At 43.3% G+C, this 27,107-nt stretch overlaps 2 protein-coding genes across 11 annotated transcripts in view; one reads left to right on the forward strand and one right to left on the reverse strand.

The window, feature by feature from the left end:
- Window positions 1–581: 581 nt before the first annotated feature.
- Window positions 582–6,444, forward strand: STAR (steroidogenic acute regulatory protein). Of its 2 annotated transcripts, XM_045879844.3 has the most exons (7): window positions 582–1,134; window positions 2,206–2,319; window positions 2,649–2,776; window positions 3,831–3,989; window positions 4,130–4,314; window positions 5,128–5,221; window positions 5,696–6,444. In XM_045879844.3, the coding sequence occupies exons 1-7, from the start codon at window positions 1,071–1,073 to the stop codon at window positions 5,807–5,809; spliced, it is 858 nt and encodes a 285-aa protein (XP_045735800.1). In that variant the 5' UTR covers window positions 582–1,070; the 3' UTR covers window positions 5,810–6,444. The 2 variants fall into 2 exon arrangements, with proteins under 2 accessions (XP_045735800.1, XP_064441619.1); XM_064585549.1 differs by lacking the exon at window positions 582–1,134 and having other exon boundaries at window positions 2,032–2,319.
- A 2,271-nt stretch (window positions 6,445–8,715) lies between these two features.
- ASH2L (ASH2 like, histone lysine methyltransferase complex subunit) overlaps window positions 8,716–27,107 on the reverse strand; it is a 28,100-nt gene continuing 9,708 nt past the window's right edge. For 4 of the 9 annotated variants that reach the window (XM_064585542.1, XM_064585541.1, XM_064585547.1 and 1 more), the window contains exons 8-16: window positions 25,768–25,843; window positions 23,473–23,566; window positions 22,524–22,741; window positions 15,886–16,134; window positions 15,460–15,653; window positions 11,686–11,778; window positions 10,348–10,446; window positions 9,537–9,596; window positions 8,716–9,441 (exon numbers count right to left, since the gene is read on the reverse strand). In XM_064585542.1, coding sequence (XP_064441612.1) covers window positions 9,334–9,441; window positions 9,537–9,596; window positions 10,348–10,446; window positions 11,686–11,778; window positions 15,460–15,653; window positions 15,886–16,134; window positions 22,524–22,741; window positions 23,473–23,566; window positions 25,768–25,843 — 1,191 coding nt within the window. In that variant the 3' untranslated portion in view covers window positions 8,716–9,333. The remainder of the gene's footprint in view (window positions 9,442–9,536; window positions 9,597–10,347; window positions 10,447–11,685; window positions 11,779–15,459; window positions 15,654–15,885; window positions 16,135–22,523; window positions 22,742–23,472; window positions 23,567–25,767; window positions 25,844–27,107) is intronic. The other 5 variants (XM_045879842.3, XM_064585543.1, XM_064585545.1 and 2 more) reach the window with 4 other exon arrangements.

Raw genomic sequence — 27,107 nt, forward strand, 5'->3', positions numbered from 1 at the left:
CGTGAGAGACCAGGGCAATGCTTCTCGAAGAGTAGCATGCAATTCACAAGATACCTGCATGGCAGCCGCCTGGGATTTTTTTTTTTTCTTAATACAAGTTTTAGAGCCTCAATTCTAGACCTGTTGAATCTAGAGTTTCTGAGGCTGAGGGCCAGAAATCTGCATTTTAGGGCGCCTGGGTGGCTCAGTTGGTTAAGCGTCGGCCTTCGGCTCAGGTCATGATCCCAGGATCCTGGGACGGAGCCCCGCATCGGGCTCCCTGCTCAGCGGGGAGCCTGCTTCTCCCTCTCCTGCCCCTCCCTCTGCTTGTGCTCTCTCTCTCTGTCAAATAAATAAATAAGAGAAAAAGAAATTTGCATTTTATTTATTTTTTTATTTTTTAAGATTTTATTTATTTGACAGAGATAGAGAGCACGAGCAGGGGGGGCAGCAGAGGCAGAGGGAGAAGCAGACTCCCCACTGAGCAGGGAGCCTGATGCGGGGCTCGATCCCAGGACAATCCCCGGACGATCCCAGGACTGGGGTTCGATCCCGGGACCCCGGGATCATGACCTGAGGAGAAGGCGGACGTTTAACCAACTGAGCCACCCAGGCGCCCCCAGAAACCTGCATTTTAAACAGCACCTCACGTGCTGTTTGAAAACCAGTTGGATGGTGTATGCTTTCTTCCAAACTGCCTTGACCTCGCCTGCTTCTTTTTCACCCCCTTCATCCCCTGCTCCTTTGGCACCCGCCTCCCTGCTCCTTTCTATGGTCCCGCCTCCTCCGGGCTCCCCGCAAATGGCTAAAGCCATGGTGTGAGGCAATCCCTCTACCCTTGACCCCTTCCTTCGCACAGCGAGCGATGGCTTTTTTTTTTTTATCTCCGGATGATGAAGTACAGCCTTCAGCCGGGGGGCATTTAAGACGCAGAACACTCGGCTGGTCCCCAGCCACGGCTGCAGGACCCAGGGGCAGGCCTTGACAGGCTCGGGGGAAGGAGGGAAGGAAGAAGCCACCCTTGAGAGCAGAGGCAACGGCAGCAGTGGCCACAGCACTGCTCCCCTGCCTGTCCCCACCGCCTGGACACCATGTTTCTAGCCACATTCAAGCTGTGTGCTGGGAGCTCCTACAGACACGTGCGCAACATGAAGGGTGAGTTCCCCAGGCCAGGGGGTGGCCCACGTGGTGACCCAGAGCACTCAGGCAGCTCCCCTGCTGATCCCACTTCGCGCCTCTTGTTGGGGGAACCTGCACACGTCTCTTCCCTTCTGGACCTCCCTTTGCCCATGTGAACAGTTGGGCTGGATACTAAGACGCCTCTTAAAGGCCCCCAGCCCCTTGGGTTCGGTCACTTCTGTCCTGCTCTCCAGCGCTCTGGTCTTCCTTGAGCTCTTCCTCACTTTGCCTGGATCGGCACCAGGGGTACCGGCAAAGACCGAGCCGCAGCGCAGGGGTGGCAGTGAGCCTTGAGTCCAGCAGGCAGTGCTGGCAAGCCGGAGACATGGGGGGGGGGGGCGGGGGGGCGCCAAGAAGAGCAAAATGAAGAGAGAAAGTGGGTGCAGCTGGAAGTCTGGTTATCATTGTACAACGAGGAAGCAGAACCAGGTACCCAAGTCCGATTTTGTAGAGCTACTCAGGACCCAAGGTCATCTGAGTCAATCCCCTGCGGTCACTGAAGGGTACACAAACCAATCGAAAGTGCTCCCCAATTACACTGGGAGGAACCGGCTTGGAAGACCCGGACCAGCAGCGGGGCTGTTCTCACTAGATCAACCAGACTCACCTCGCTCTGCGCCCAGAGGGCACGGTGAGCAGTTACTCAGCAAAGGACCGCAGCTGCTGACAGCGACGCAGACTACAGGGGATGGGCGTCTTTAATCCTCCTCCTGCAGATTTTTTTCTAGTTGAACGAAGCTTCTCTCTCATTCGAGAAGGAAACTTCAGCGCGCTCCCGTCCAGCCCCCGCCTCCAGGCGGGACCGGGCCTGGCCAGCCCAGATGGAAGGTCGACTCTGGGCCCAGGAGGTGGCCTGGCAGAGAGTAACGGCCCTGGACTGGGAGATGACCTGGCTCTAGTTGAGGTCCCCACTAGGGATCCGTGTTCCTGAGCAAGTCACCTCCCTCTCCCAGTGTTTCCTCATCTGTGGCAAGATGAAGGGGTGCAATGGTCCCGCTCTAAGGGGATTTCTCGATTCTAAGCAACAATTTCCTCCCCTCTCCGCAGGGCTGAGGCACCAGGCTGTGCTGGCCATCGGCCAGGAGCTGAACCGGAGGGCACTGGGGGGCCCGACCCCGGGCGCATGGATTCACCAGGTTCGGCGTCGGAGTTCTCTGCTCGGTAAGTACTGAGGCTTCTGGGCTCGTGCCAGCAGGAGGCGGCTCCGGAGTGTGAGCTTGGGCACGCTGCCCTGCTTCCCTCCCGCACCCCCGCCTCCCCCTAACCCTAAGCTGGCCTCTCCCACTCACTTTGAGAGGGTGGGGCTGGAGTTCCTCAAGGCCACCGCCGTCAGCTGCAGCTGTGTGTCTAACTTCACCTGCAAGGCGGACCCTATGGCTTTGGTCTTGGCTCTGCACAGAAGTGAGCAGATCCAGACGGAAGGGATGGCAGCTGTGGGGGAGGCCAGGGAGACAGAAGCGAGCCCGCTCTCTCCTTGGCTGTGTGTCCAGGTTCTCGGCTGGAAGACACCCTCTACAGCGACCAGGAGCTGGCCTATATCCGGCAGGGAGAGGAGGCCATGCAGAAAGCCCTGGGCATCCTCAGCAGCCAGGAGGGCTGGAAGGAGGAGAACCAGCAGGTAAGAGTGGGCCTGGAGGAACCCACGTTCCTCACTGTTCCACTGCCATTCTCAAAGGCCTCGGGATTCCTGCCTCATGCAGCAGGTAGTTGTAATTTGAAAATTCTCCTTTCCCAAGAATACATCCTCAGATACTCCCTTTGCCCATCAAAGACATCCCGGAGACTCGTGTCTGAGAAACACTGTTTCTGGATCCTTCGTTACCCTCCAAACACATTCTACACCCAGTTTGGCAGAGACGGCGCACTGGGGGCTCTGCGTGCGTCAGAGGCCTGCACCACCCTGGGTCAGAAGCGCCGGGGCCAAGGCGCAATGTTGGTGCTGTGTAGTCCTCTTTCGGCTGAGCTTGCGGGGCTGATCTGGGCTCAGCCGCAACGGGGCTGGACGGGAACACAAATGGCCCGAGGCCTTCTGGGTTTCCTGGCTCCTGAGCACTGCATCCTGACCGGGAACCAGTAACAGGCACGTGTTCGAGGCCGCCGGCTCTACTGAGACTCTGGTGGCTCTGTCTTCACCCAGAAGCTCCCATGCTGCCTATTGCCCTAAGTTCAGGTAAACCCGCTCCTTCTTCAAGTTCTGAGTTAGCACACTCCTGGTTTGGGAGCCAGGAAATCTGGGATGTAGGCCCAGCAATGCCCTCAGGCTAGGGGTCTCTGGGCCTCCAGCCTTCTGGTGTAAAAGGAGGTATTGGACTGAAAACCTCTTTAAGCTCCCACCCAACATTGTTTGTGTGTGTGTGTAATTAGCTGGTTGTAGACCAGCTCTCCCACTCCCAGGTTTGTCTTGCCCAGCAACTTTACGCTTCTGAGTTCGAGCAGGGGCCTCTTCAGTTGGACCCACCCACACCCATCAACACTTACCACCAAGAAGAAAGGGTCCAGGCACAGGCAGCCTGGGGCAGGAAAGATTACCAACGGTCTTAATCAGAAGTAATGTTAGGCTTCTTTGTGCTGTTCCCGTTCCTCCCTTGCCTGCCTTGCCCGTCTATGTGCCCTAAGCGAGGGGTATTTCTCTCTAACCTTTATCCTGCAGCTCCTTTTTTCCTCCCTGACAGGCGAATGGGGACCAAGTACTGAGTAAAGTGGTCCCAGATGTGGGCAAGGTATTCCGGCTGGAGGTGGTGGTGGACCAGCCCATGGAGAGGCTTTATGAAGAGCTCGTGGAACGCATGGAAGCAATGGGAGAGTGGAACCCAAATGTCAAGGAGATCAAGGTGAGGAGAGTCCAGGTGTAGGGAGGCTGGAACCCACAGGAGCCCAGTCGGAAGGGTGCGCCGAAGAGGCTGCGAGCTGCAGGTGGTGCCTTAGCATCAGCCTGGCTGCGTGGTGACTCTGGCTCCCTGGGGCCTGGCAGGTCCTGCAGAAGATTGGAAAAGATACAGTCATCACCCATGAGCTGGCTGCAGAAGCGGCGGGAAACCTGGTGGGGCCCCGTGACTTTGTGAGCGTGCGCTGTGCCAAGCGCCGAGGCTCCACCTGTGTGTTGGCTGGCATGGCCACACATTTCGGGGAGATGCCTGAGCAGAAAGGTGTCATCAGGTAATACCGGCAATCGCTCAAAACCTCCCTTTCCTGGGGCACCCGGGTGGCTCAGTCATTAAGCGTCTGCCTTCAGCTCAGGTCGTGGTCCCAGGGTTCTGGGATCGGGCTCCCTGCTCCCCAGGCCTGCTTCTCCCTCTCCCACGCCCCCTGCTTGTGTCCCCTCTCTTGCTGTGTCTCTCTCTGTCAAATAAATAAATAAAATCTTTAAAAATACCAAACCAAACCAAAAAACCTCCCTTTCCTAACACAGGCTTGTGGGCATGCACCACTAAGTGTGTGATGAATCCTCAGCTCCAAGAAACCAGTCCTTTGGTCCCTACCCTCAGCTTCCTTTCACACAGAAATATTCTTTTTCCATAGCAGGGGAGGAAGACAAGTTTGGTCCTACTTGGATAGCCAGTTTGTCCCGACCTTCCCAGAAAGTTTAAGCACCTTAGTAATTTTCTAAAACATGAGGTAGGACTGAGGTTTAGCTGGTGTGCTCAGGTACGACCGTACGTCGATTAAAAGGTAATCCGCACCACTCAGAACACAGCTGCTACCTGTTTCCCAGGGGCCCCAGCCACTACCCTGGACCCTTTCTCTATTGGCAACTTAAAGGCACTACAGGAGGCCCCCAGGCTCCAGCTCCAACCAGCATTTGTTCTGAGGAGCTGGTGACCATGCCAACCGTTAAATATCACCCTTGGCAAAAAATATTTCTTAGATTTGGAGAAGGCAAGGTAATAAGGAAGTGTGGCTAGTGTAACTGGTCAGCATAAAGGAGAATTCTGCAAGGTCCTCCTGACTTGACTTCTCTTCATTTGCCAGAGGTGAGCATGGTCCCACGTGCATGGTGCTCCATCCCCTGGCTGAAAGTCCCTCAAAGACCAAACTCACCTGGCTGCTCAGCATTGACCTCAAGGTGAGGGGCACAAGATGGCTCAGTGGGGAGGGGGTGGGGAGGAAAACTGGCTCTTACCCTCCCACATTATCCCACAAGGAACAGGAAAAATCCTCTTCCATTTTGAGAGACAGATTGTTGGAGGGAAGAGGTTTGAGTAATGACCTGCTATTCTGTCACCTCAAAAGCCTACAATAGCTCCCTTTTACCTCTGTGTCAAATTTCAACTCTGCAGTTATCAATCTGGAAAGAAGGAAACTTAGGGCCCACAAGATACAGTTACTAGCTCAGGGTCACACAGCTGGGAAGAGAGCAGTTGGGGACACTGGTTGGGACAGCAGGGTAGTAATGCAGTCAGTCCTCCTGGTCAACACCAAGGTTGCACCCATAAACAGAGCTGGAAGACCAAGCCCTAAGCAACCCATGTTTGTGATAGGGTACGTTTTTACAATGGAACACTACCCACAAGATGGCCACATTCTTTTTCTACTCTAGGGATGGCTGCCAAAGACCATCATCAACCAGGTCTTATCACAGACCCAGGTGGATTTTGCCAACCACCTGCGCAAGCACCTGGAGTCCAGCCCTGCTCCTGAAGCCAGGTGTTAAGGACCAGCCTGCTCCTTCCAACTGTTCCTAGCTGCACTGGCTTGCACGCTCATCAGGAAGATCCCTGCTAGAAGCCTACAAGTCTGTTCAAGATCTTCATCTGGGGACTGTGGGATGGGGTGGGAGTGTATTTAGAGGAGGACACTGGGACTCAGATTGGTAACATTTTAAGACCAAGAAAATGGGGACAAGGCTTTTAAGAGAAAGAGCTTTCTAACTTTAATGATTAGCTGTGAAATGAAGATTAAGGGCCCCCAAATATTTGTAGAACTTCTGGGCCCTTACACGTCTATTTTAAAACATCTTTAAAATGGTACTGGCTGATATAGGGTTCAGAGGGTGCTAAATACAAGGGTTGGGTCCCTTGTAGGTATCCTTCATGGGCTCACGAGCTCCATTCCCTGCAGGCGGTGTGTGGACAGCAGGGTCTTACAAAAGGGACCCCAGCAACCCTCTGCCCCTCTACCAAATAGGTAGCAAGCTGCACCAAGACCAAGCAACTCCCCACAGCAGGTGCCTTCTAGAAATGTAGTCTACGTTTTCTTGATTGAAAAAAAATAGAAAACGAATTAATCCAGTTCTACTTCTTCCATGAGCATCAGTCAGAATAAAGAATCAAAACTGACACAAAAACTTCAGCCTGTACCTGGTTAAAAATTCTACTCTTAAAAAAAAAATCATTCTAGTAAATTGCAACTTCATGCTAAAGGAGTTCTGGACATTTTCATGAAACTTGATCCCCTAGCTCATTAGAAGGAAAAACTACTGAGCACTTAGGTCACTCAATTATTTAGAATCTGTGACCAGGATCTTTCATAAGGGTTTAATTTCCATGATAAGCACAAGCCTAAATCAATTCTTAAAAGAACTCTAGAACTGGGAGCTGATTGACGAGCACTGGAAGGATTACAACTGAGGATTTTTATTTACCTAATTAAAAGATCGGATAGGACCAAATAGGAGAGAATGAATGACAAAGTTGAACAGAAACAAATTTTATTTTCCCGAGTGAATGTTGAGACCTAAAAAAGGAACCGAATCTTTACTTCAGAGCCGATTATATCAGCTTCCAGCTTGGCTCAGGGCTGCCACTGTCTCTGCCTTTAACAGGCCAGTGTTTTACAACATCTAGAGGGGATGGCTGAAAGAGGTGCTATGGTGATGGCAAATTCCCTTCCAAGATTTAGAGAATTTAGGCTTTAAAAATATAAACTGGGATGGGATTCCTTTGCTAACGAGTATGGGCAGGATGAAAAACCATTACCACTTGAAGCTTTTCCATTTGGGTTCTAATAGCATTGATGATTTAAAGCATTTGGAAATAGAGCCCTAGCTTATTTATTAAAGAGCTCAGCAGGAGCGGGAATGCTGATATTTATTGAGCTATTGAAATTTTACAGCTCAGAGAAATATTTATTATTATTTATTCTGATCGTTTCTTAGAGTGGTCTATTTTTAGCATAGCTCAAATTATTGTTGGGGTGCCTGGATGGCTCAGTTGGTTAAACATCTGCCTTCGGCTCAGGTCATGATCCCAGGGTTCTGGGATCAAGTCCCACATCGGGCTCCCTGCTCATCGGGAAGCCTGCTTCTCCCTTTCCCGCTCCCCCTGCTTGTGCTGTGTGTGTCAAATAAATAAATAAAAATAAAACAAAAAAAACAAATTATTGTTTATCTACCTGGGAGCTTCAGAATGAGAGGGGATAGTTGTATTTCTAGAACAGAATTACCATCCACTCCCAGCTAAGAGAAAATTATTACTTGTTTAAAGATGTGTGAAGCAATATACACTCTGGTTTCAAAAAAGAACAGACTGAGAGCAAAAAAGTGGGATTTTACCACATACCATAGTTTTGAGCTTGATTTTAATTTGCCTTCTCCAAACCAAGCAACTATGTCTTTGAGGAGACTGGGAGATATTTTCCCACTTGTTTAATTTTACATCGGAATAAAGTAAGTTGTCAGTGATGATCTGCTCACGGAGACCATTTTATAGGGGTCTACATGAAGAGTGGGTATTCTGTGAGCCCTTCCAATGAACCTTCTCAACGCACATGCGCGCGTGCACACACATGCGCTTTGAATATGAAGTATAAACAGGCAAAATTATTACTTCTGTAACTTGATTTATGAAAATCTAATGTACAAAAATTTTTTCATTTCTATGGAGGGTGGGTGTACAAGTAACGTGGTAATTTGTATTACAAAGAATTTACCTCCAGCGTCCTCTGAAGAGCACTACCCTAATTCTCTTAGAGTTCTTCAAACTCTGATCATCCAGCTTTATAACCACGTCTGCCCTTTAAGACCAGCCATGAATGAATAGGTAGGTGTCCAGTGGTGACAGTCTGACTGAGTCTTTAGCCTATGACCATACGGACTCTGTTAGTATGTGAAGAGATGCAGAAAGGCCAAGACAAAGAGCCTGGATGGTTCATTAGGAGACAAATATATTAGTCAAAGCTACTGTGTGAAGACACCAATAGTCACTTGAGATTTGGGAAATTTTTTTTTCTTTTTTTTAAAGATTTATTTATTTGACAGAGATAGATAGAGTATCCGAAGCAGATTCCGCACTGAGTGCGGAGCCTGATGTAGGGCTCGATCCCAGGACCCTGAGATCATGAGCTGAAATCAAGAGTCGACCACTTAACTGACTGAACCACCCAGGCGCTCCCCCATTAGCCCTTTTAAACTCTTGTTCACCTCCTTGAGAGTCCGATTTCACAGGATAAAGACTGGTTGAGTTGGCTGGAAGGAATGGAAGGAAGAGAAGAGGGCGTGGGGTAGAGTCAGAAACGTGCCTGTCTCCTCCAGTTCTGGCTACCTTTCCTCAGACTGCCCACCTTGCTATCCCTGTCCCAAGAGGAACCCAATGTGAAAGGGAAGCAAAGTGCCACACACACTTGAAGACAAGTTTTATTTGGGAAGGGTTTCTAATTGTTAAAGCTGCAAGCAAGTTCTTTTTACAATTACAGTTCTAGAGACCTAGTAGTTTCAGAGACCCCAGTGTTCAAAAATGTTTCAAAATGAATAAAAACCCACACCAAAAGGAAAGACCTTTTAGATCTGGAATGTACAGCCACTGGTTTCAGCTGCTCTCAGAAACAGGCCTATTACTTCCTTGGAAATCAGATGGATGAAGTCAATGCCACAAAAGGAAATGTCTTTAAATAAGTTAGCTACTTGGACAAGATGATTCACTCTGTAGAAAATACAGTAAGGTATCAAGTCCCAGTTGGTGGGATACATGTTACAGCACCAGTTTCACAGGGAGCGCATGGGATCCTAGGGTCAGCAGTTGTTGGCGTATGGCACACAAAACAGAAGCAGTCACCAGAAGTGGGGAAAGTGTTGAAGGGGAGGGAGTCTCTCCCAGTCTCACCCACACTTTTAACTTGCTAACAGCAGAGGCTGTGTTCTGCAGTATCTTTGGGAGAACGTTTGCAACAGTTAAAAAACAAAAACAGGCCCCCTCCCCAATTTATTCCCCAGAAAGTCCATGTCTGCAAAGAGGGACCTGGTCAGGGTTCCCATGGCGGACTCCGCCTCCCATCCACCTCTGTTTCCACATGATATAAGACATCAGCCAGAGTATGTTCTACCACAGCGCCCCAGCCCATGTCACTCATCTGTGGGAGGAACAAGAAACAGAAATGAGATGATGAGAATAGCTACAAAAAAGAAGTAACAGAGATACTGAGGATGCGTCGTGACTGTTACTCACAGGGCGGTAAGTGAGATCCTTTGGAGGATACTTGAAGCATGGTCCAAAGTTAATGGAAACCTGGGATAATTCAATTCAAGCAGACAGACATGAAAACACAGAAGAAAAGAGTGAAAAAGTTTAACATGACACAGGAACTTTTTAAATGTAGCTATGACATTCAGGGTGTAAGTGGAACAAATGAAATAGATTTAACATTGCTTAAAAGTGGTCAACATCCTAGTGTCCATCAAAAATTAGGTAAATAAAACAGACTTTGGTTGACTTCTGTTTATAACCTAAAGATTTCCTTAGTCTACTTCAATGGTGGTTACCGACAGACTAAAAAAATGGAAACTTCCAGATATTACCTTTTCAAACCACGTAAAACAACAACAAAGTTGTCCCTTTCGTACTGGATCATATTTAAAAAAACAAAACAAAACAAAACAAACAACAACACAGTATATGAAATAACCAACAGTTACTAACCAATGATGGTGGGTCATCATGACCTGTAACACCAAGTTGACTTTTGCATGTACATACTTCATACGCCTTACACTGAACAGTAGCATTAACCACACAGTACATTCAAAGGAAAAGTCCGGGGCACGCTAACTGCACAGTCTTTTATCTACCCAAGCAAATACTTCCTAACACACCCAACTGTTTTGGGGATGGCCACAGTCACAGCAGGAACACATTCCCTTCTCACTCTTCAGCTAGCTATTTAGACTTCTTTCTGGAACTCACATCAATGGCTCTTCCAACACAACCATTCACCTATTTCCCTCAAGTCCTGTTCACAGGATGAACAGAGGATACATACCGTGCAACTCTTATACAGTGAGATGGCCGGAAAATAAACCCCCTCAAAAATATCTTTGTAGGCCACACCTTGATTGACACCGTTTTTATAAAATATTATCTGAAACAAAAACCGTGGTTTTACTTCGGAATTTAACAACAGAACAAACAAACTGCCAAAGAACCCACTTGGAGAACCCTTCGGCAGCGCTGTCACCATGCTGCTAAGAGGGTCTTCCAAGAACAGCATACAGCTCGGGGAGCAACAATGGTGTCTTCCATTTAGAGAGGACTTCAGATTTACATGCACTATTCTAGTCAGTCTTCAGGTTTATTTGCTTTCTGAATGCCTATGTTACTTATACCAAACTGTTCTACTCTCTATTATTCGTTACACTGTGTTTATAAACACAAATTTGGTCTTCCACCGATTCCTCAGAACCATACCCTTGTAAGCTTATTTATTAGTCCCCTTCCCTCGCATCAGATTCTCACTTCTGTAGCTCTCTTTTGAAAATCTCTCCAGATCTCCTAAATTTCTGAATCCTCATTTTCTTTGTCCTTTCTCTTCTGAAAATTATTCTGAATATTCTCTCTCAACCACTATCCATGGACTTCAGAAAAGGCTCTTTTTTTCTGAAGTAACTTTCTCTGCCTGTTTTTCCCAGCAAAAGCAATGTTCTCCTGGGCTGGATTATCTGGTTGTATCATCCTTAGAGCTATTAACTGTTTCCCTTTACTTTTTCCCCCTCAAAACAACTGGAACCCTACTTTATTTTCTCCTACATTCACTTCTATTACTGTCTCAGGTAGCTTCACAGCATTTTTATGGAAAAAAGTCTCCAGCTCAAAATCTTCTTCCACTATTTTCGGCCCCTGTGGCTGGTCCAGTCGTGCCAGCCTTTATTTATGCTGGGACTTTGGGCAGACGTGTTTCATCAACCTTTGAACAGGAAGCAGGGAAAGTTCTAGAGGATCCTGAGTGAACCATGACAGCTCCAGCTGCCTATGGGTCACACAGCAAGATCCTCTCCTATTCCAGTGTTCCTCCCTCTGTACTCGATCCTGCCTCTGAGAAGAACAAGTATCTCTGACTTGCTTCCTCAATCGCTTGTACATTTATTTCCTCCGTAGGCTGCCGTTTTTACCCTTGTCTCTGTAGACCATCCCTAGAAGCACCCTGAAGAGGCCTCTGAGAGCAGCCACACGGCGCCACAGGAAGGGCACAAACATAGCAAGTAGGAGAGGCAGCTCGCTCTGCTGCCCCTTTGGGCCTCATTTTCCTCACTTGTATAAATCAGGAGGTTGGTCCCAATCTTCAAAGCCTTCTAGTTCTGACATTTTTATGACCATGACTCACCTCACTATGGGGAGTCTGCTTTAGGCTCTTCTCTGCTTTATCCACAAAGTCTTTTTCCTCAAAATACAAATAACTCTTGAACTTTATCAAAGCCTTGAAAACCAAGAAAGAAAGGGAAAAAAGGAACATTGAAGAATCAGCCACATCATCATGAAATTAAAAAAAAAAAAAAAAAAAAGAGCCAGATTCACACAAATAGCATGGAGTCCTTATGTTGTGCAACAGAAATTAAAAATCTATGCAGGGTTAGCTTTGCTAGATTTTAAACAACTATGTGCTTCTTGAAAAGTACCAGATGGCACATATTTGTTAAACATTTTCAAAAAAGGTCTTTACTAAGATTTTGAGGAAACACATACACGTACACTTTCACCACAATAAAAATACCCATTAAACTAAAATTAATTCATAGTTTTTATTTTCTCCTCAATAATCTCAGTGAAACAAATAACAGGTTTACTGAGCCTAAACTCTCCCATTCTATAAAAACATTTTTCGAGGGCTACTTCCTTTCGTCCTAGTTCCCTACCTGCTTCTCCTATTGGTGGTCTCCGGGTCACCCCTTCCTTGCTGGCTGGTTCCCAAGAGCCTAACTATTCACTCCCAAGGAAATAGATGATATTAATTTTTTAAAAATTTGAATCTCTTAGCATATACATACATTAAACACAGTTAAAAAAAAATTCAAGAGATCTACGAGAACATAAAATGAGGAGTATCTCTCCCTCTCTCACCATGTCCTTCAACACTCAAGTTTCCCTTTGCCAAAAGCAATCTCTGTTCCAGTGTCCTTGTATATCCTTCTAGAAAGTCTAAGCATATATTATCTTCAAAATTAAAAACACACACACACACAAACAAAAAAAAACCCCCCACACCAGACAAAAACACAAAGAAAGAAGCAAGAGGACTGATACTACCCAATTTAAAGACCTACTCTAAAGCTACAATAATCAAGACAGTGTGGTATGGCATAAAGGTCAACGAAGAGATCAATGGAACAGAGAGCCCCCAAACAAACTCTACTTTCTACTTATAAAATCATCTGATTTTCACAAAGGGCACCAAAGAAATGAGGGTCAAAGTTTTCAAAAACTGGTGGTAGAATAATTGGACACCCATCCATATGGAAGAAAAATTAACTTTGATACCTACTTCACACTATACATAAAAAGTAATTCAAAGTGGAACAGAGACCTAAATGCAAAAGCTAAAACCTTGTTTTCAAAGGAAAACATGGAAGAATATCTTCATGAGTGGAGGGTAGGCAAAGAATTATTAACTCATAGAAAGCAATATAACTGTAAAAGAAAAATTTGATAGATTTCCTAAAAATTAAATACTTCAGGAAATCAGAAGACACCATTAAGGAATAAACAAGTCACAGACTAGAAGAAAAAAAAAATGTATTTTTTAAGTAGGCTCCACGCCCAGCACAATGCAGGGCTTGAACTCACAATCCTGAGATCAAGACCTGAGCTGAGACAAAGAGTCATATGCTTAACCAACTGGGCCACCCAAGCACCCCAAAAAATATTTTTAAAAAGCCACTTTTAGGGGTGCCTGGGTGACTCAGTTCATTAAGCATCTGCTTTTGGCTCAGGTCAGGATCCCAGGGTCCTGGGATCGAAACCCAAGTCTGGCTCCCTGTTCAACAGGGAGCCTGCTTCTCCCTCTCCTCCCCACACTCATGCTCTCTCGATATCTCTCTCAAATAAAATCTTAAAAAAAAAAAAAAAAAAAAGCCACTTCTAACCAAGAACTGTAATCCAGCATATATATAAAAAAACTTCTATAACTCAATAAAAAGATAACCTGATTAAAAAAAAGGGGGCAAAATATTTGAAAAGAAACTTCATAAAATAGATGAATGGCTATCAGCACATGAAAACCTGCTGAGTATTATTAGTCATCAAAGAAATGTTAATTTGTTCAAGGTTTTTAATTTTTTTTAAATGTCTTTTTTTTTTTTTTAAAGATTTTATTTATTTGTGAGAGAGAGCGAGCAAGCACAAGCAGAGAGAGAAGCAGGCTCCCCGTTGAGCAGGGAGCTCGATGTGGGACTCGATCCCAGGACCCTGCGGTATCATGACCTGAGCAAAGGCAGACACTTAACCAACTGAGCCACCCAGGCGTCCCAAGACATGCTAATTTAAACCACACTGGGACACCACTATGCACCCACCAAAATGGCTAAAAGTAAGTTGACAGACAACAACAAATGTTGACAAGGATGTGAAGCAACTACAATTACCATACATTGTAGCTGGGAGTGGAAAGAAATCTGGCAATTGCTTCTAAAACTAAATATATAACTACTTTATGACCCAGTAATTGCATTTCTAGGTGCTGACCCAAAAGAAACAAAAACATGTTTACAAAAACATTTGTACAAGACAGTTCACATCACCTTTATTCATAATAGCCCAAGTGTCCATCCATAGGAAAATGGAGTCATGTGATCTAGTAATTCCATTACTGGGTATTTACCCAAAGAATAAAAAACACTAATTCAAGAAGATACATGCATCCCTATGTTTATTTAGCATTATTTACAACAGCCAAATTATGGAAGTAACCCAAGTGTTCATCTACAGATGAATGAACTGATAAAGAAGATATGGTGTATACACAATGGGAGACTACTCAGCCATAAAAAAAAGAACAAAATCTTGCCATTTGCAACGACTTGGATGGAGCTAAAGAGTATAATGCTAAGTGAAATAAGTCAGAGAAAGACAAATACCATATGATTTCACTCATATGTGGAATTTAAGAAACACAACAAGGAAAAAAAAAGAGACAAACCAAAAAACAGACTCAACAATAGAGAACAAACTGGTGGTTACCATAGGGGAGGTGGGTTGGGGGATGCATGAAATATGTGAAGGGTATTAAAAGTACACTTATCATGATGAGCACCAAATAACATATGGAATTGCTGAATCACTTTATCATACACTTGAAACAAATATAACACTGTATGTTACTTATACTGGAATTTAAAAATATTAAAAAAATAGGAAAATGGATAAATACACTATGGTGTATTCATACAATGGAATACTACTCTACAATAAAAGGAAACAAGCTACAGATACATGCAAAAACATAAATGAATCTCAAAAGCATTAAGCCAAACAATAAAAGCCAGATGCAAAAGATGACACAGTACATGGTTCCATCTACTTAAGTTTAAGAACAAACAAAATTAATGGAATAAAATTACGATAGGGAAAAAAAAATTTCAAGACAGTGATTGCCTCTATAGGGATGGGAGTTGGGACTGATTGGGAAGAGCATGAGGGAACTTCCTGGGGTGGTTAAGATTCTAATGTCTCCTTTGGGATTTAGGCCAAACTCAAAACTCAGTGAATATACACTTAAAATTTGTACATTTCATGTAAGACTTATGGCAAAAGAAAAAACTAAATAAAGGTTGAACTCTAGCTAATGATGTATATCCTGAAGCACAGGGGCGGGGGTGAGGTATATTGGTGGCTAGCATTCTCCGAAGTGCATTAGAACAAGATGGCGGACAGATGGGTGGGTGGAGGAATGAACAAATGGCAGAATCTAGGTGATGGGTATTTGGACACGGAATTTAAAATTCTTTCAACTTTTTTATGTCTTAACATTTTCAGAATGAAATATGAGAAAAAACATGTGAATGGTAGGTCAGCATGACCAGAGTACACTCAGGCCACCGCTGCAGGCATTCATTGGCTGCCACAGGTCTTCAAACCCAGGAATCTCCCAGGAGGACAAACTCACCTTATCTTTATAAGTATCAGGCAGTGACTTGGCTGTCTCTGTGTCTTCAGGAAGATTGATATAGAATCCCAGGACATCTCCCTGTCCATAGCCAGAAGAGTAGTGTTTGCCAATTGACTGGTGGAACTTGGTTCCTTTTTTGCTCCGCCATGAATAGCTAAATTTATCATAACCTAAGGGAGCTTGAAGGTTACCTGTTCCAATAAAAAGATATACAGGAAGTCAAAAGATTGCAAATCAACTCCGGTTTGCTGAAAGAAAAAATTGTACTCCTTTTCATTTTATTTTTTGGTCGGTTTTACAAAATTGCAAACCACCCAATCCTTCAGAAAGTGAATTTTATGCCCATAATCCAATAAGCCCCAAGAAAAGCCACGAAGCTCAGCCAGATGGTCTATACCTCTCTGCCTGATGGCTCCTACTTACCTAAGGGCTGGGACCACCCCAGTCTGGCAGCAGTGTCCGGCGGCATCTCATCCACTGTGATTTCGAAGTACCAGGCGCCTTTCCGGACCCCATGAGAAGCCCGGACCATGGAGTAGCCCTTCTCTCCAACCACAGTGAGCCGGTCATCGGAGATCTTTAGCTGGGGAGCTACAGTGTGAAGATGAAAACGGAGGCCTGCAACTTGCTGGAGGCCCTCAGACACAATTGCTCCCCCCAAACCGGAGTCTCCTACGCTCCAGTAAAACAAAGTAAAAAATTGGCAGAATGAGGTCAGGAATCTGGAGTATTATTCAGGAGTTTCAAATCTCAATGTAGGATATGGCCGAGGGCGAGAGGAAAAAACGGGAACAAAGTGGTCAGGTAATTTAGTTTCTATTAAGTGATATTTAAGTTAACAGGTTAAAATCAGTTATGCTGTCTATTCCCTAAAACATAACAAACCAATTATAATGTGGTTGGATCCTGATTTGTATAAACCATCTTTTTTTTTTTCTTTCTTTTTAAATTAAGTTTTCCTCCCAATGTGGGGCTTGAACTCATGACCCTGGAATCAAGTTGCATGCTCTACCTACTGAGCCAGTCAGGTGCCCCTGTATAAGCCATCCTTTAAAAGACTTGATATTTAATTTTGAAACAATTTTAGACTTTCAAAAATAATATACATTCCTCCTGTGTCCTTCACTCAGCTTCCCTAAATGTTAAAACACCATCTATGGCCATAACACAATTATCAAAATCAGAAAATTGGCATTGGTATAATGCTACTAACCAACCTACAGATCATCTTCAAATTAAGCCAATTATCCTAATAATATCCTTTTTCTGTTCCAGGATCTAATCCAACATCCCACACTTCATTTGGTTGTTGTGTGTCCTTAGTATCCTCCAATCTGGAGCAGTTAAGTCTTTCATGACCATGACATTTTTTTTTTTAAAGATTTTATTCATTTATTTGACAGAGAGAGAGATAGCGAGAGCAGGAACACAAGCAGGGGGAGTGGGAAAGGGAGAAGCAGGCTTCCTGCTGAGGAGGGAGCCTGATGTGGGACTTGATCCCAGAACCCTGGGATCATGACCTGAGCCGAAGGCAGATGCTTAACAGCTGAGCCACCCATGAGCGCCCCGACCATGACATTTTAAAGAGTACTGGTCACCTTCCTTTGTAGAATGTCCCTCAGTTAGGTTTGCTGAGGTTTCCTCCTGCTTAAGCATAGGTTATGCTTTTACGTCAGGAACATCAGTGAAGTAAATAATGCTGTGTCTCTCAGTGTATAGTATCAGGAAGCACATGATGTCAAAATGCCCATGTTACACTTTGATCACTTGACTACCGTGGTGCCTCACTGGTTTCTCCACTATGAAGTCACTATTTTCTCTTTGTAATTAATAAGCATTTTGTGGGGAGATACAGAGACACCTGACACAATCAAGGAAATCTGATTATGGACTGAATTCAGATGATAGCAAGGAATGATCAATTTTGGTAAGTGTGATAATAGCTTTGTGGTTGTGAGAGAAAGCATCCCTATCTTTTAGAAATGCATATTTTTTAGAGTATGTAGGGTGAGATTTACTTCTTAAAAATTCAGAAAAAGAGAGACACAAAAATAAACAGTAAAACAAATATGGCAAAAACTTGATAACTGCTAAATGTGGGTGGAAAGTATAAGATTCATTGTATTCATCTCTCTACCTTTGTGTATGGTTTGAAACTTGACTATGAGGCCATTATGTAAGATACAGGGTACAATCTAAATCAATTGGAGGGGATATTGTGACTTGGAAATGAAGAAAAAAATGACAAAAGATAGGAGAGTATTTTCAGGTGATGTAGTTTGATTTTATCAATGTAGAACCATCACAGATCCAATTAAGACTTAACTGAGGAAAAAGCATTTGAAACCATGTTTGTAACACTAAAAGCCTGAATTCTACTGGAAGAAGCACAAAATTTAGATTGGCTATAGTTTTTATAAAGGTCTTTATGATTTACAATGATAGGTAGGTAGACAGACTCTGACCCTTTCTACCGTGCAGACGGAGCAGCCGATTCTGTGACTGTTCAAGATCATACCGCAGCTCAGTGTGGCACGGCTGACTGAAAAGCCCTGGCCCCCCACTCTTTTGGTTACACAGACCATAATGGCTCATGTCCTAGGCAGATACAATGATAACTTCCTTAAATGGATTACATGCTGTACAGCAGAACTTTCTTAGGTACTTGGCAAATTCTACCTTCTCAAATACACTTTTTCCCTTATCCCTCCCTGGGCAATTCAGCCCTAAAGCCACTAGGTGGGGACTGAGCAAGGCAAGTGTCCAGGATAGACTAGGACAGTAAAGGGTGTACCTCCTCCTAAAATACTTAATTACATAGGGGGAAAAAAGTAACTTTTCAGTGGATAAACCTGGCAGGTACCATGTTAGCTAAATGATCAAAGTGGACATCAGTAATGGAACAAAGTAAAATCACGTACCACCTGACAGGATGCAACATGAAGAACATAACATCATTTTAATGATATTTCTGTCAAAGATGCAGAATTGAATCGAATCCTGAGATTTCAACCAGACAAACTCAAATTGCAGGATATTCTATAAAACAAGTGGCCTCTCATTTTCAAAAGCTTCAAGGTCATCAAAGTCTAGGAAAGATAGAAAAACTGTTCCAGATTGAAGAAGACTTAAGAGACAAGACAGCTAAATTCAGCAAATGATTCTCAATGGGATCCTTTGCTACAATGACATTATTACACCAACTGGAGAAACGAAAAGGATCTGAAGAGCATCAGATGGTAGCAATTAGTGTTAATTTTCTGTCTTTGATGGTTATATACTGGTTCTGTAAGAATGTGAAAGTTTAAAAAATATCCACTAACTCTTTGATACTCTTCCTTTGAAGAGATGGAGCCTAATTTCCCTTCACCTGAGTGTGGGCTGAACGTAGTGACTCATTCCTAACAAAACAAAGTTGAAGCGACTATCCAGCTTCAAAGTTGGGTCACAGATGATACTCAAACTCTATTGCTCTCTTGGATCACTTGCACTGGAGGAGTTAGCTTCCACGGATGAGGATAAATAAGTGGTCTATGGAGAGGCCCACATGGTCAGGATCTGAGCGCATCCTGTCAAAGTGACATGAGTGAGCCATCTTGGAAATAAGTCCTCCAGCCTCTGCCAAGTCCTCAGAGTCGAGAGGCCCAGCTAAGAGCTTGACTGCAGCCGCATAAATTCTCCTGAGCCAAGCCACATAGCTAAGCTGCTCTCAGATTCCCAACCCTCAAAATCTGTGGGAGATAATGAACATTTGTAGTTTTAGACTGCTAAGTTTTATGGTGATTTGGTAAGCAGCACTAAATAACTAACCCAAGGGGACCATCCTTGCTTCTAAGAAATACACCATCAAGTTCTCAAAAATGAGGGGGCGTCATGGCAACTTACTCTCAAACGGTTCAGAGAAAAAAAAAAGTTCAGTAGTATTCTTACACTTTTTTATACATCTGAAATTATTTCAAAATAAAAACGTTAAAAGATACAATACAGATTTATCATTAACTTTTGTAAGGCTCAGCATAAATAGCATAAACAGCAAGCAGCCTTTGCTATTTTATATATTAAATTCTAACAAATTAACTACTACGGGCCAGTGTTCTTTTTTTTCTCCTGGAATTATAACTGTTATGTATAGTGAAACAAGACAAGTCTCACTTCTTAAACCCTGAAGTCACTTATTTGGCCTTCCCTACTATCAAAGTATGCTTGTCACTACCAGAAGTCAAACAATCCACATATAATGGACATTTACTTCACTTCCAAATGACCAGCATCAATGTAAGTGATAGTTTTTTTATTTGATTTTTTTAAAGTCATCTTTATACACAACGTGGGACTCGAACTCACAACCTGAAGATCAGGAGTCATAGGCTCTACCGACTGAGCCAGGCAGGTGCCCCTACAAGTGTTAGCTTTTAGCATTAAACCAAGAAATAATGGGCTTTCAAATGCAGTAAATATATTACCTATTTAGATCTAATTCAAAGAGACAACTAAAAGGCATATTTTAAACCATGGAAATATGAGTATGGACCGGATATTAGATCATTAAGGAATTATTATTCATCTTAGTTAGGAATAATAATGGTATGATGGTTATATATACATATTTTAAAGATTTTATTTATTTATTTAAGACAGAGAACACGAGCAGGGGCAGAGGAGAGGGACAAGCAGACTCCCCACTGAGCAGGGAACCCGGCACAGGGCTCGATCCCAGGACCCCGGGATCATGACCTGAGCCGAAGGCAGATGCTTAACCGACTGAGCCACCCAGGTGCCCTGAGTTAACCTTTTTGTACAACTTTAACTTCTGGAACTCAACAGACCCTTCACGTACTCCTCTGAAACACACACACTCCCTCCCTCTCTCTCTTTCCCCCCAAGAGGTGGGAGAACCTAAAAATAGCATACAAACACTAACAAATGAACCTAACTATTATAAATGAGATACACAACCACCCTGAAGGAGATGGGGAAGAAGAGAACTAATCTAACAGTAACCTAATGGGATACTGCAAGGCTAAAAGCCAAAGAGCTTGATGTAACTGCTGTAAGCTAGCTAGTGAAAGTTTCTCACAGGGGTCAGCAATTCTGAAACTTTATGTGCATATTAGAAATGAACAAATAAGAGAATACACCGTAGACAGAGCCAGGTTTCTCATTGTTGGAGAAAGAAGTGACAAATAAGGAAAGGCAGAGGGCTGGAACAAACCAGGAGTGTTTGACTGGAATCCAAGCTATCAGTGCAAACACAGTAGAACCCTGTGTATGTATGTGTCAGTTGGTATACATACAATCTCCTCCTTCTGGCCACTGAAGGAGTTTAAAAGAGACACCCAGTGAGCATACCTAACACTTAGGTCTTTATTTCTAAATCTCATTCTCCAATCAAAGGAACCAGGGCTCTTCGGAGAAGCAGCTGATACTTGGCCTAGGGCAGAGAAAATACAAGATAAGCCAGAACATTTTGTGATGCCAGAAAGTAAAGAAGTACTAAAAAAAAAAAAAAAAAAAAGATGAGGCTTATCAAAAAAACACAGGAACTAACCTAAAGAAGCTCCCAATGGCCTAAGCTGGAATAATTTGAGCAACTAGACAAAGTATACCCCAATGGAATAAAATAAATATCTGAGTTCACACTGATATAAGCAAAAATCGATTAAATAATAAGTGGAGACGGGAAGAAAGAAAGAAAAAATCATCAGGCAAACACAACACATTAATAATTGTTGCAGGGGCGCCTGGGTGACTCGGTCAACTGGGCATCTACCTTTGGCTCAGGTCATGATCTCGGGGTCCTGGGATCGAGTCCTGCGTCGGGCTCCCTGCTCAAGGCGGAGTCTGCTTCTCCCTCTCCCTCTGCCCTCCCCACTGCTTTGTGTTCTCTCTCAAAATCTTTTTTTTTTTTAAAGATTTTATTTATTTATTTGACAGAGAGAGAGACAGTGAGAGCAGGAACTCAAGCAGGGGGAGTGGGAGAGGGAGAAGCAGACTTCCTGCCGAGCAAGGAGCCCGATGTGGGACTCGATCCCAGGACCCTGGGATCATGACCTGAGTTGAAGGCAGACGCCTAACGACTGAGCCACCCAGGCACCCTCTCTCAAATACAATCTTAAAAAAAAAATTGTTGCAGAAAAGATCCACTGAAGGATACTAGAGCAAAACTTTATAAACAGGACATCTCCAAAGTTCAAAGCATCTTTCCTCGAGCTATTTATTAACTACAAAGGGAAAGACAGAGAAAGCCAGAGAAACCACCTTAACCAGATGATCATGGTCAACATGACCAGTAATAAGACATATCCACATCATGACTGCCATGAGATGTAATGAGGACTCATATGTCTTTGGTATTCTGCCAAAATATGCGTAGTATCAGTCTAATCATGAGAAAAAGTTAGACACTCACTGAGGAATATTCGACAGAATCCCTGATTAATACACTTAAATAGTCATGAAAGACACGCAAGGACTGAGGAACTGTTAAAGGCTGCAAAAGACTAAGGAGAAATAATGAAATGCAACGTGAGACCCTAGAGAAGAGGCATTAGTGGGGAACTGGCGAAATGTACATCAAGTCTTTTGTTTCATTAATAGCCTATTCCAATGTTAACTTCCTGGTTTTGATAACCCTACTATCAATTGTGTAAGATGTTAGCATTAGAAGCTTGGGAAGGGATATAGTAAAACTATTATTTTTATAACTTTAAGTTTAAAATTAGTTCAAAATAGGGGCACCTGGCTGGCTCAGTCGGTAGAGCATGCAACTCCTGATCTTGGGGTTGTAAGTTTGAGCCCCACGTTGGGTGTAGAGATTACTTAAAAAATAAAAATAAAGTAAGTTCAAAATATAAAGTCTTAAAAACACACACACACACACGGCGAGAGCTTAATGGAAGAGACAAGGGGATTCTTTGTTGCACGTTCCTGCTGAGTCTAGTTATAACGGGTGGGGGGGGGGGGAGATGTTGACATGTATATCTAATTCTAGACTGGACAAAGGTGAAGACAGTATTCAAAGTAACATCTGGGTCCAACATGAACATTAATACCTTACATACCTCGATCATGTAGGGCTAACAAAACCCGTTCATACAAGCAGGCTCTGTAGAGGTCTCCAGGAATAGGTTTTCCTGCCCAGCAGTCAAGTTCAAGCTTCTCAGGGTCAGGGGCATGGGGATCAGGCTCAGCTAGAATATACCGATAGCCATCTTTGTTAAACGGGTGTTCCAAGGGGTAGCCATGAGGGGGAAGGCGCTGAGCAGAAAACAAAGGGTCACTGCAGAAAGGAAAAAATAAAATCAAGAAACTAAAACCCCCTCCAGCTCAAATGCCTTCAAATCTGTAAGGACCTCTGATTTAATTAGATTTCAACAGGAACACATGCAACTTCACAAATGCTTTTCATTGCTCAAATAGATGATCCTGCCCTCTGCAGGCAAAACAGGGGAATGAAACGGATTCATTTTTAAATTTGGTAAAGTGGTTTCAGTCAAATTACTCCGTAGTCTGTAGGACTATCTTTGAAATGGAGCCAGTACGTCATAGGGGGAAAAAAGGAGAAGGGGAACAAGGGCAATTTCCTTTAGTATATTAACTACTATAAACTAATGAAATGAAACTCAGAGATTTGAGCCCTTACTATCTTGCCAATCTAAATAAGAAAAAAACAGGATTTGCTGAACAAAGCAAAGGGAAACGGCCAGTGCTCAAGTTCAATACTGGGTCCACTCTCCCTCTCCTCCACCTCTCCTTTCTCAAGATGTCTTAACAGATTTTTACTCTCACAGGGTTGCCGCCCTGGGGCTGTTTTCACAAATCCGTAAAACAGGATTCCTCGCCGGAGATTATTTTACCCCTCAAAGTGCTCAAGATTTGAGAAAAATGGACAGGCTTTGTAATCTCAGACACCTGAGCTAGTGAAGAGTACAGCTCTTTTCCCTCTGATGGACTGTGCCAGCACCAAAGAATGGTCTAGCAGTGGTGAGTGGGAGTGGGTGTTCTGCCCACCTCCGGGCCTTCTTGGTGGTCCCGGTGGTCCCTCCATCCTGCTGCTTGCGCTTGGCTCCTCTTCCTTTTCCACTGCTTCCTGCTGCAATTCCCCCTTTGAAAAGAAGGCAGATCACTCTCAATGAGCTGTGATAGAAGCTTCACGTGGATATGGAAATTGCACGGCGACTAGCACTCCTGACGTGCATTTGTGTAACACCACACACAGGAGGATTTCCTTCCTGAGAGCGTACTGGATCTCACCCTGCTTCTGAAAGAGTCGGCTGAGCGTCTCCCAGCTCAGAACACTGGGTTCTGGCAGTAAGCTCAAAGGAACCTAGCACTAATGACGCCTATGTTACGTTTTCAACCTTCCTTTCTTAATGAACTGCAACGACTAGTACACTTTCTGAGGATGTGACACAAATGCATTTTCACTCATTCAGATTCCAAATACCCACATCTAAAAACAATCGCAAGGATAAAATTTTTTTCCACCCAAATCAATACAAACATCCACAAAGAATATCCTCACTATAAGTAGATGTTCACTCGCTTGAACTATGCATGATATAGTCCATAACATTATAAAGGCACAATTATCTGCTAAAGCACTTAACTGGAAGATCCAACAAGACAAAGGTACATAAAACATAGAAAACAGAAACAGAAATACTAAAAAGGTGTTTCTCTCCAGTGCTACTAGGTATCCACTCTGGTTGTGCATGACACAAGTAGAAAGGCTTTAAATTTAGTAGGCAACTTTTACAATTATTAAGATCGTGCCAATGCATAAAATTCAGGTTAGACTAATCTAGCTTGTGGAATTAAGAGCAAATATCAATCGACAATTTACTTATGTTATACAAAAAATAATTTAGCTACATACTAAGCCACAAGGAATACTACCTAGTGATTTCTGAAATAGGTACTTTGAAATTTTTGTCCAGTTCCGTCTTTCCTCTCAATTTGTTTTTCTGTCCGCCAGAAAATGTCCCTGAACTGCAGGAAAACACCTTTAGGGAAACAACTGCATAGAATACTGTATCTTAATTTGGGGCAAGCTTGGAAATTATCAGCAGTTCTGCTGCAATGAAAAGGATCAAGACATTGAGAGCAGGTCATATTCTGCACATACAGGACCAGATTTATGCAGAACTACCTTTTATGAACATAGCAGGTATCAGTCCTGTTTTCCATAAAAAGGTTTAATGTTAAACTGTTGTAACATCCATTATCTCTAGCTTGAGTTACCTAAAAAAATTATTAATTTTTCATTGTTATTGTATTTTAATTACTTTAAGAGAGAAGCTGGAATAAAACAAGTAATACTAAGGGGACTGCTGGCCATGTTAGGCAGAATATGACAACGGATAAGCTTTGAATTTACTAACATTCAACTGGAACTACAGTTTCATAGCAAGTGCTATTGCCACCATTTTCACGATGCTTTAAAATTTTAATTTATTTTTAGCTTCTACCACAACTCAGCAAAAAGCATTTTCCAAACCACATAATACTTAAGTCTGAGAGGCTGAAAGAAGACAGAGGAGGAATTCACCTCCAAAAGAGGCTCCACCTGTAAGAACAGAAGTGGCACCATGTATTTGTCAAATTGTAACAATTAAAATGGGAAAAAATGGTGTAAAAAGAGAAATAATACACTTAGCTATTTCCAACCCATCTGAGAATATTAGTAACAGTAGAAATGATTACATATTTAAGATGTTACCACTCCATAGGACAAGTTAATGACACCATGTGTTAGAGGAATAGCTAGCTACCTCCCAGCTACCCCAACTTTCATTAGATTACCATTAGTACTGAAGGCCATTCCTGTCATTAGGTGGGTTACCGACAGAAACACATCTATAGCGGGTAATCAGTACAGATTGCTGTCATGGGAATAAGCTAGTTTCAGGGCAAGAAAAATTAGAAAGACTGGCATAGGAACTCCATTAAATAACAGCTGAATTAGGAGTAAGAGCGGAGAGCTGAATCTACAGTAGGTGTTAAGTGATGAGGATACAGACATACAGACAGGGAGTCTAAGATAAACACAGTAAATCTGACCTTAAACCTGTACCTTGTTTTATGCTACATCTGTTTCACTTGAGACCAAACTGTGGTAAAGGGACAAAAAGTTCTCCACTACCACCTGTCAAATCTTTGGCTAGCTTCCAAAAACTGAGTTCTGTACTTTAAAGCCTCTGTAAATATCCAGTTGAGAGTCAACCCAAAGGATGCCCAATTCTAGGCATATTTGGATTCAATAGCTTAACAAATATTTCATCAAGGAGACATTTAAACACTTACCATTTAGATTCCCACTTGTAGACACAGCACTGCTTTGTTTTTGGTTGTCATAAGCAGGACCAATGTTACTAAGATCCTAGAGGGAAAAATATATTCAATTACAAAGGAAGGCTATATAATCAAAGCATTCTGGCAATGCTCAAAAAACCAAGAAATTCTAATAGAATGTGAATCAAAACTGACAACCCTAGGGAGTCTGCAATTTACAGGGTCCCAAACTTGGATGCTACAGAGATCAGCAAGTAACATGTGTGGGACAAGTGTAAGGATCAAAGTGGTTGAGAACGAATTGGGGGTGGGGTGGTGGAGGGGGCAAAGGCAAACAGGAGTGCCTAAGCCCCATTTTCTCAGCTCCCCGTGGGAACTCAGGCCCATTGTAATCAGATCTTCTCATTTTAGAAGAAAAGACAGAAATCTGAATTTCTAAAACCGGTATATTAAGTTAACAAATGCTTGACTCATCTACCCTAAGAAAACTCTGGCTAACCTGATTGATTTATGAACCTGTTTTGGCAGAAGCTGACTGACCAAGGACAAGACTAGCTAAGACTGGAATAGGGAATTCCTGCAACTTTGCAGAAGGGACCAAGAGTAAACAAAAGACAAAACACTACCCCCCCCAGAATCCCCCCCACTCCATCATCCTTATGCTGCCATTTTGAGCACTGTCCCATAAAGAGGCTTGATCCTTAAATGCGCATCTTTTGTCCCTATATCCAATCAGCATATTCCATTCAACCTACACACCACCCCATGACATCCTGTCTCCTTATGGTTAAATACACCCAACCCCTATCCTTTGAGAAGGTGGATTTGAGCAATTTTCTCCCATCTTCTTGCTTGGAACCCTGCAATATAACCCTTTTTCTCTGCTACAAAACTGTTGTCAGTGTTTGGCTTACTGTGCATCATTGGGCAATGGACCCTTGTACAGTAACATTTCTATGTGAAACCTTGAATTTTCAATGCTGGCAGATCAAACAGTTTAAGGCAAAGCTAAAAGCTCTGGCCTCCTAACATGCCAAATGTAACCCCTGCCATAAACAAAGAGTGGAAATTTTCTTTTTCGTCCTTTTATGCTAGATACACAACACAAATTCTAATTCACAACAAATTTTTTTTCACAGTAACAAATGTTTTTAAGAGTAAACTTTGAAAAATGAGAAATAACTTGGCACAGCCTATTTATGTTATAAGGGAGGAAATTAAAGTTAAAAAAGATAAAAAGGATATGCACAGAGTTATAACATTAAGGGGAAGAGCCAGAACTAAAACGCTAGTCTCCTGGTTTAAGGTGAGGGCTCTTTGCACACACAGCAGAAACACTTTACCTGCAGCCC

The sequence above is a fragment of the Mirounga angustirostris genome, unplaced genomic scaffold, assembly GCF_029215605.1.
Source record: "Mirounga angustirostris isolate CCGP_5_RB_7025 unplaced genomic scaffold, mMirAng1.0.hap1 SCAF_2, whole genome shotgun sequence".
NCBI lineage: Eukaryota > Metazoa > Chordata > Mammalia > Carnivora > Phocidae > Mirounga > Mirounga angustirostris.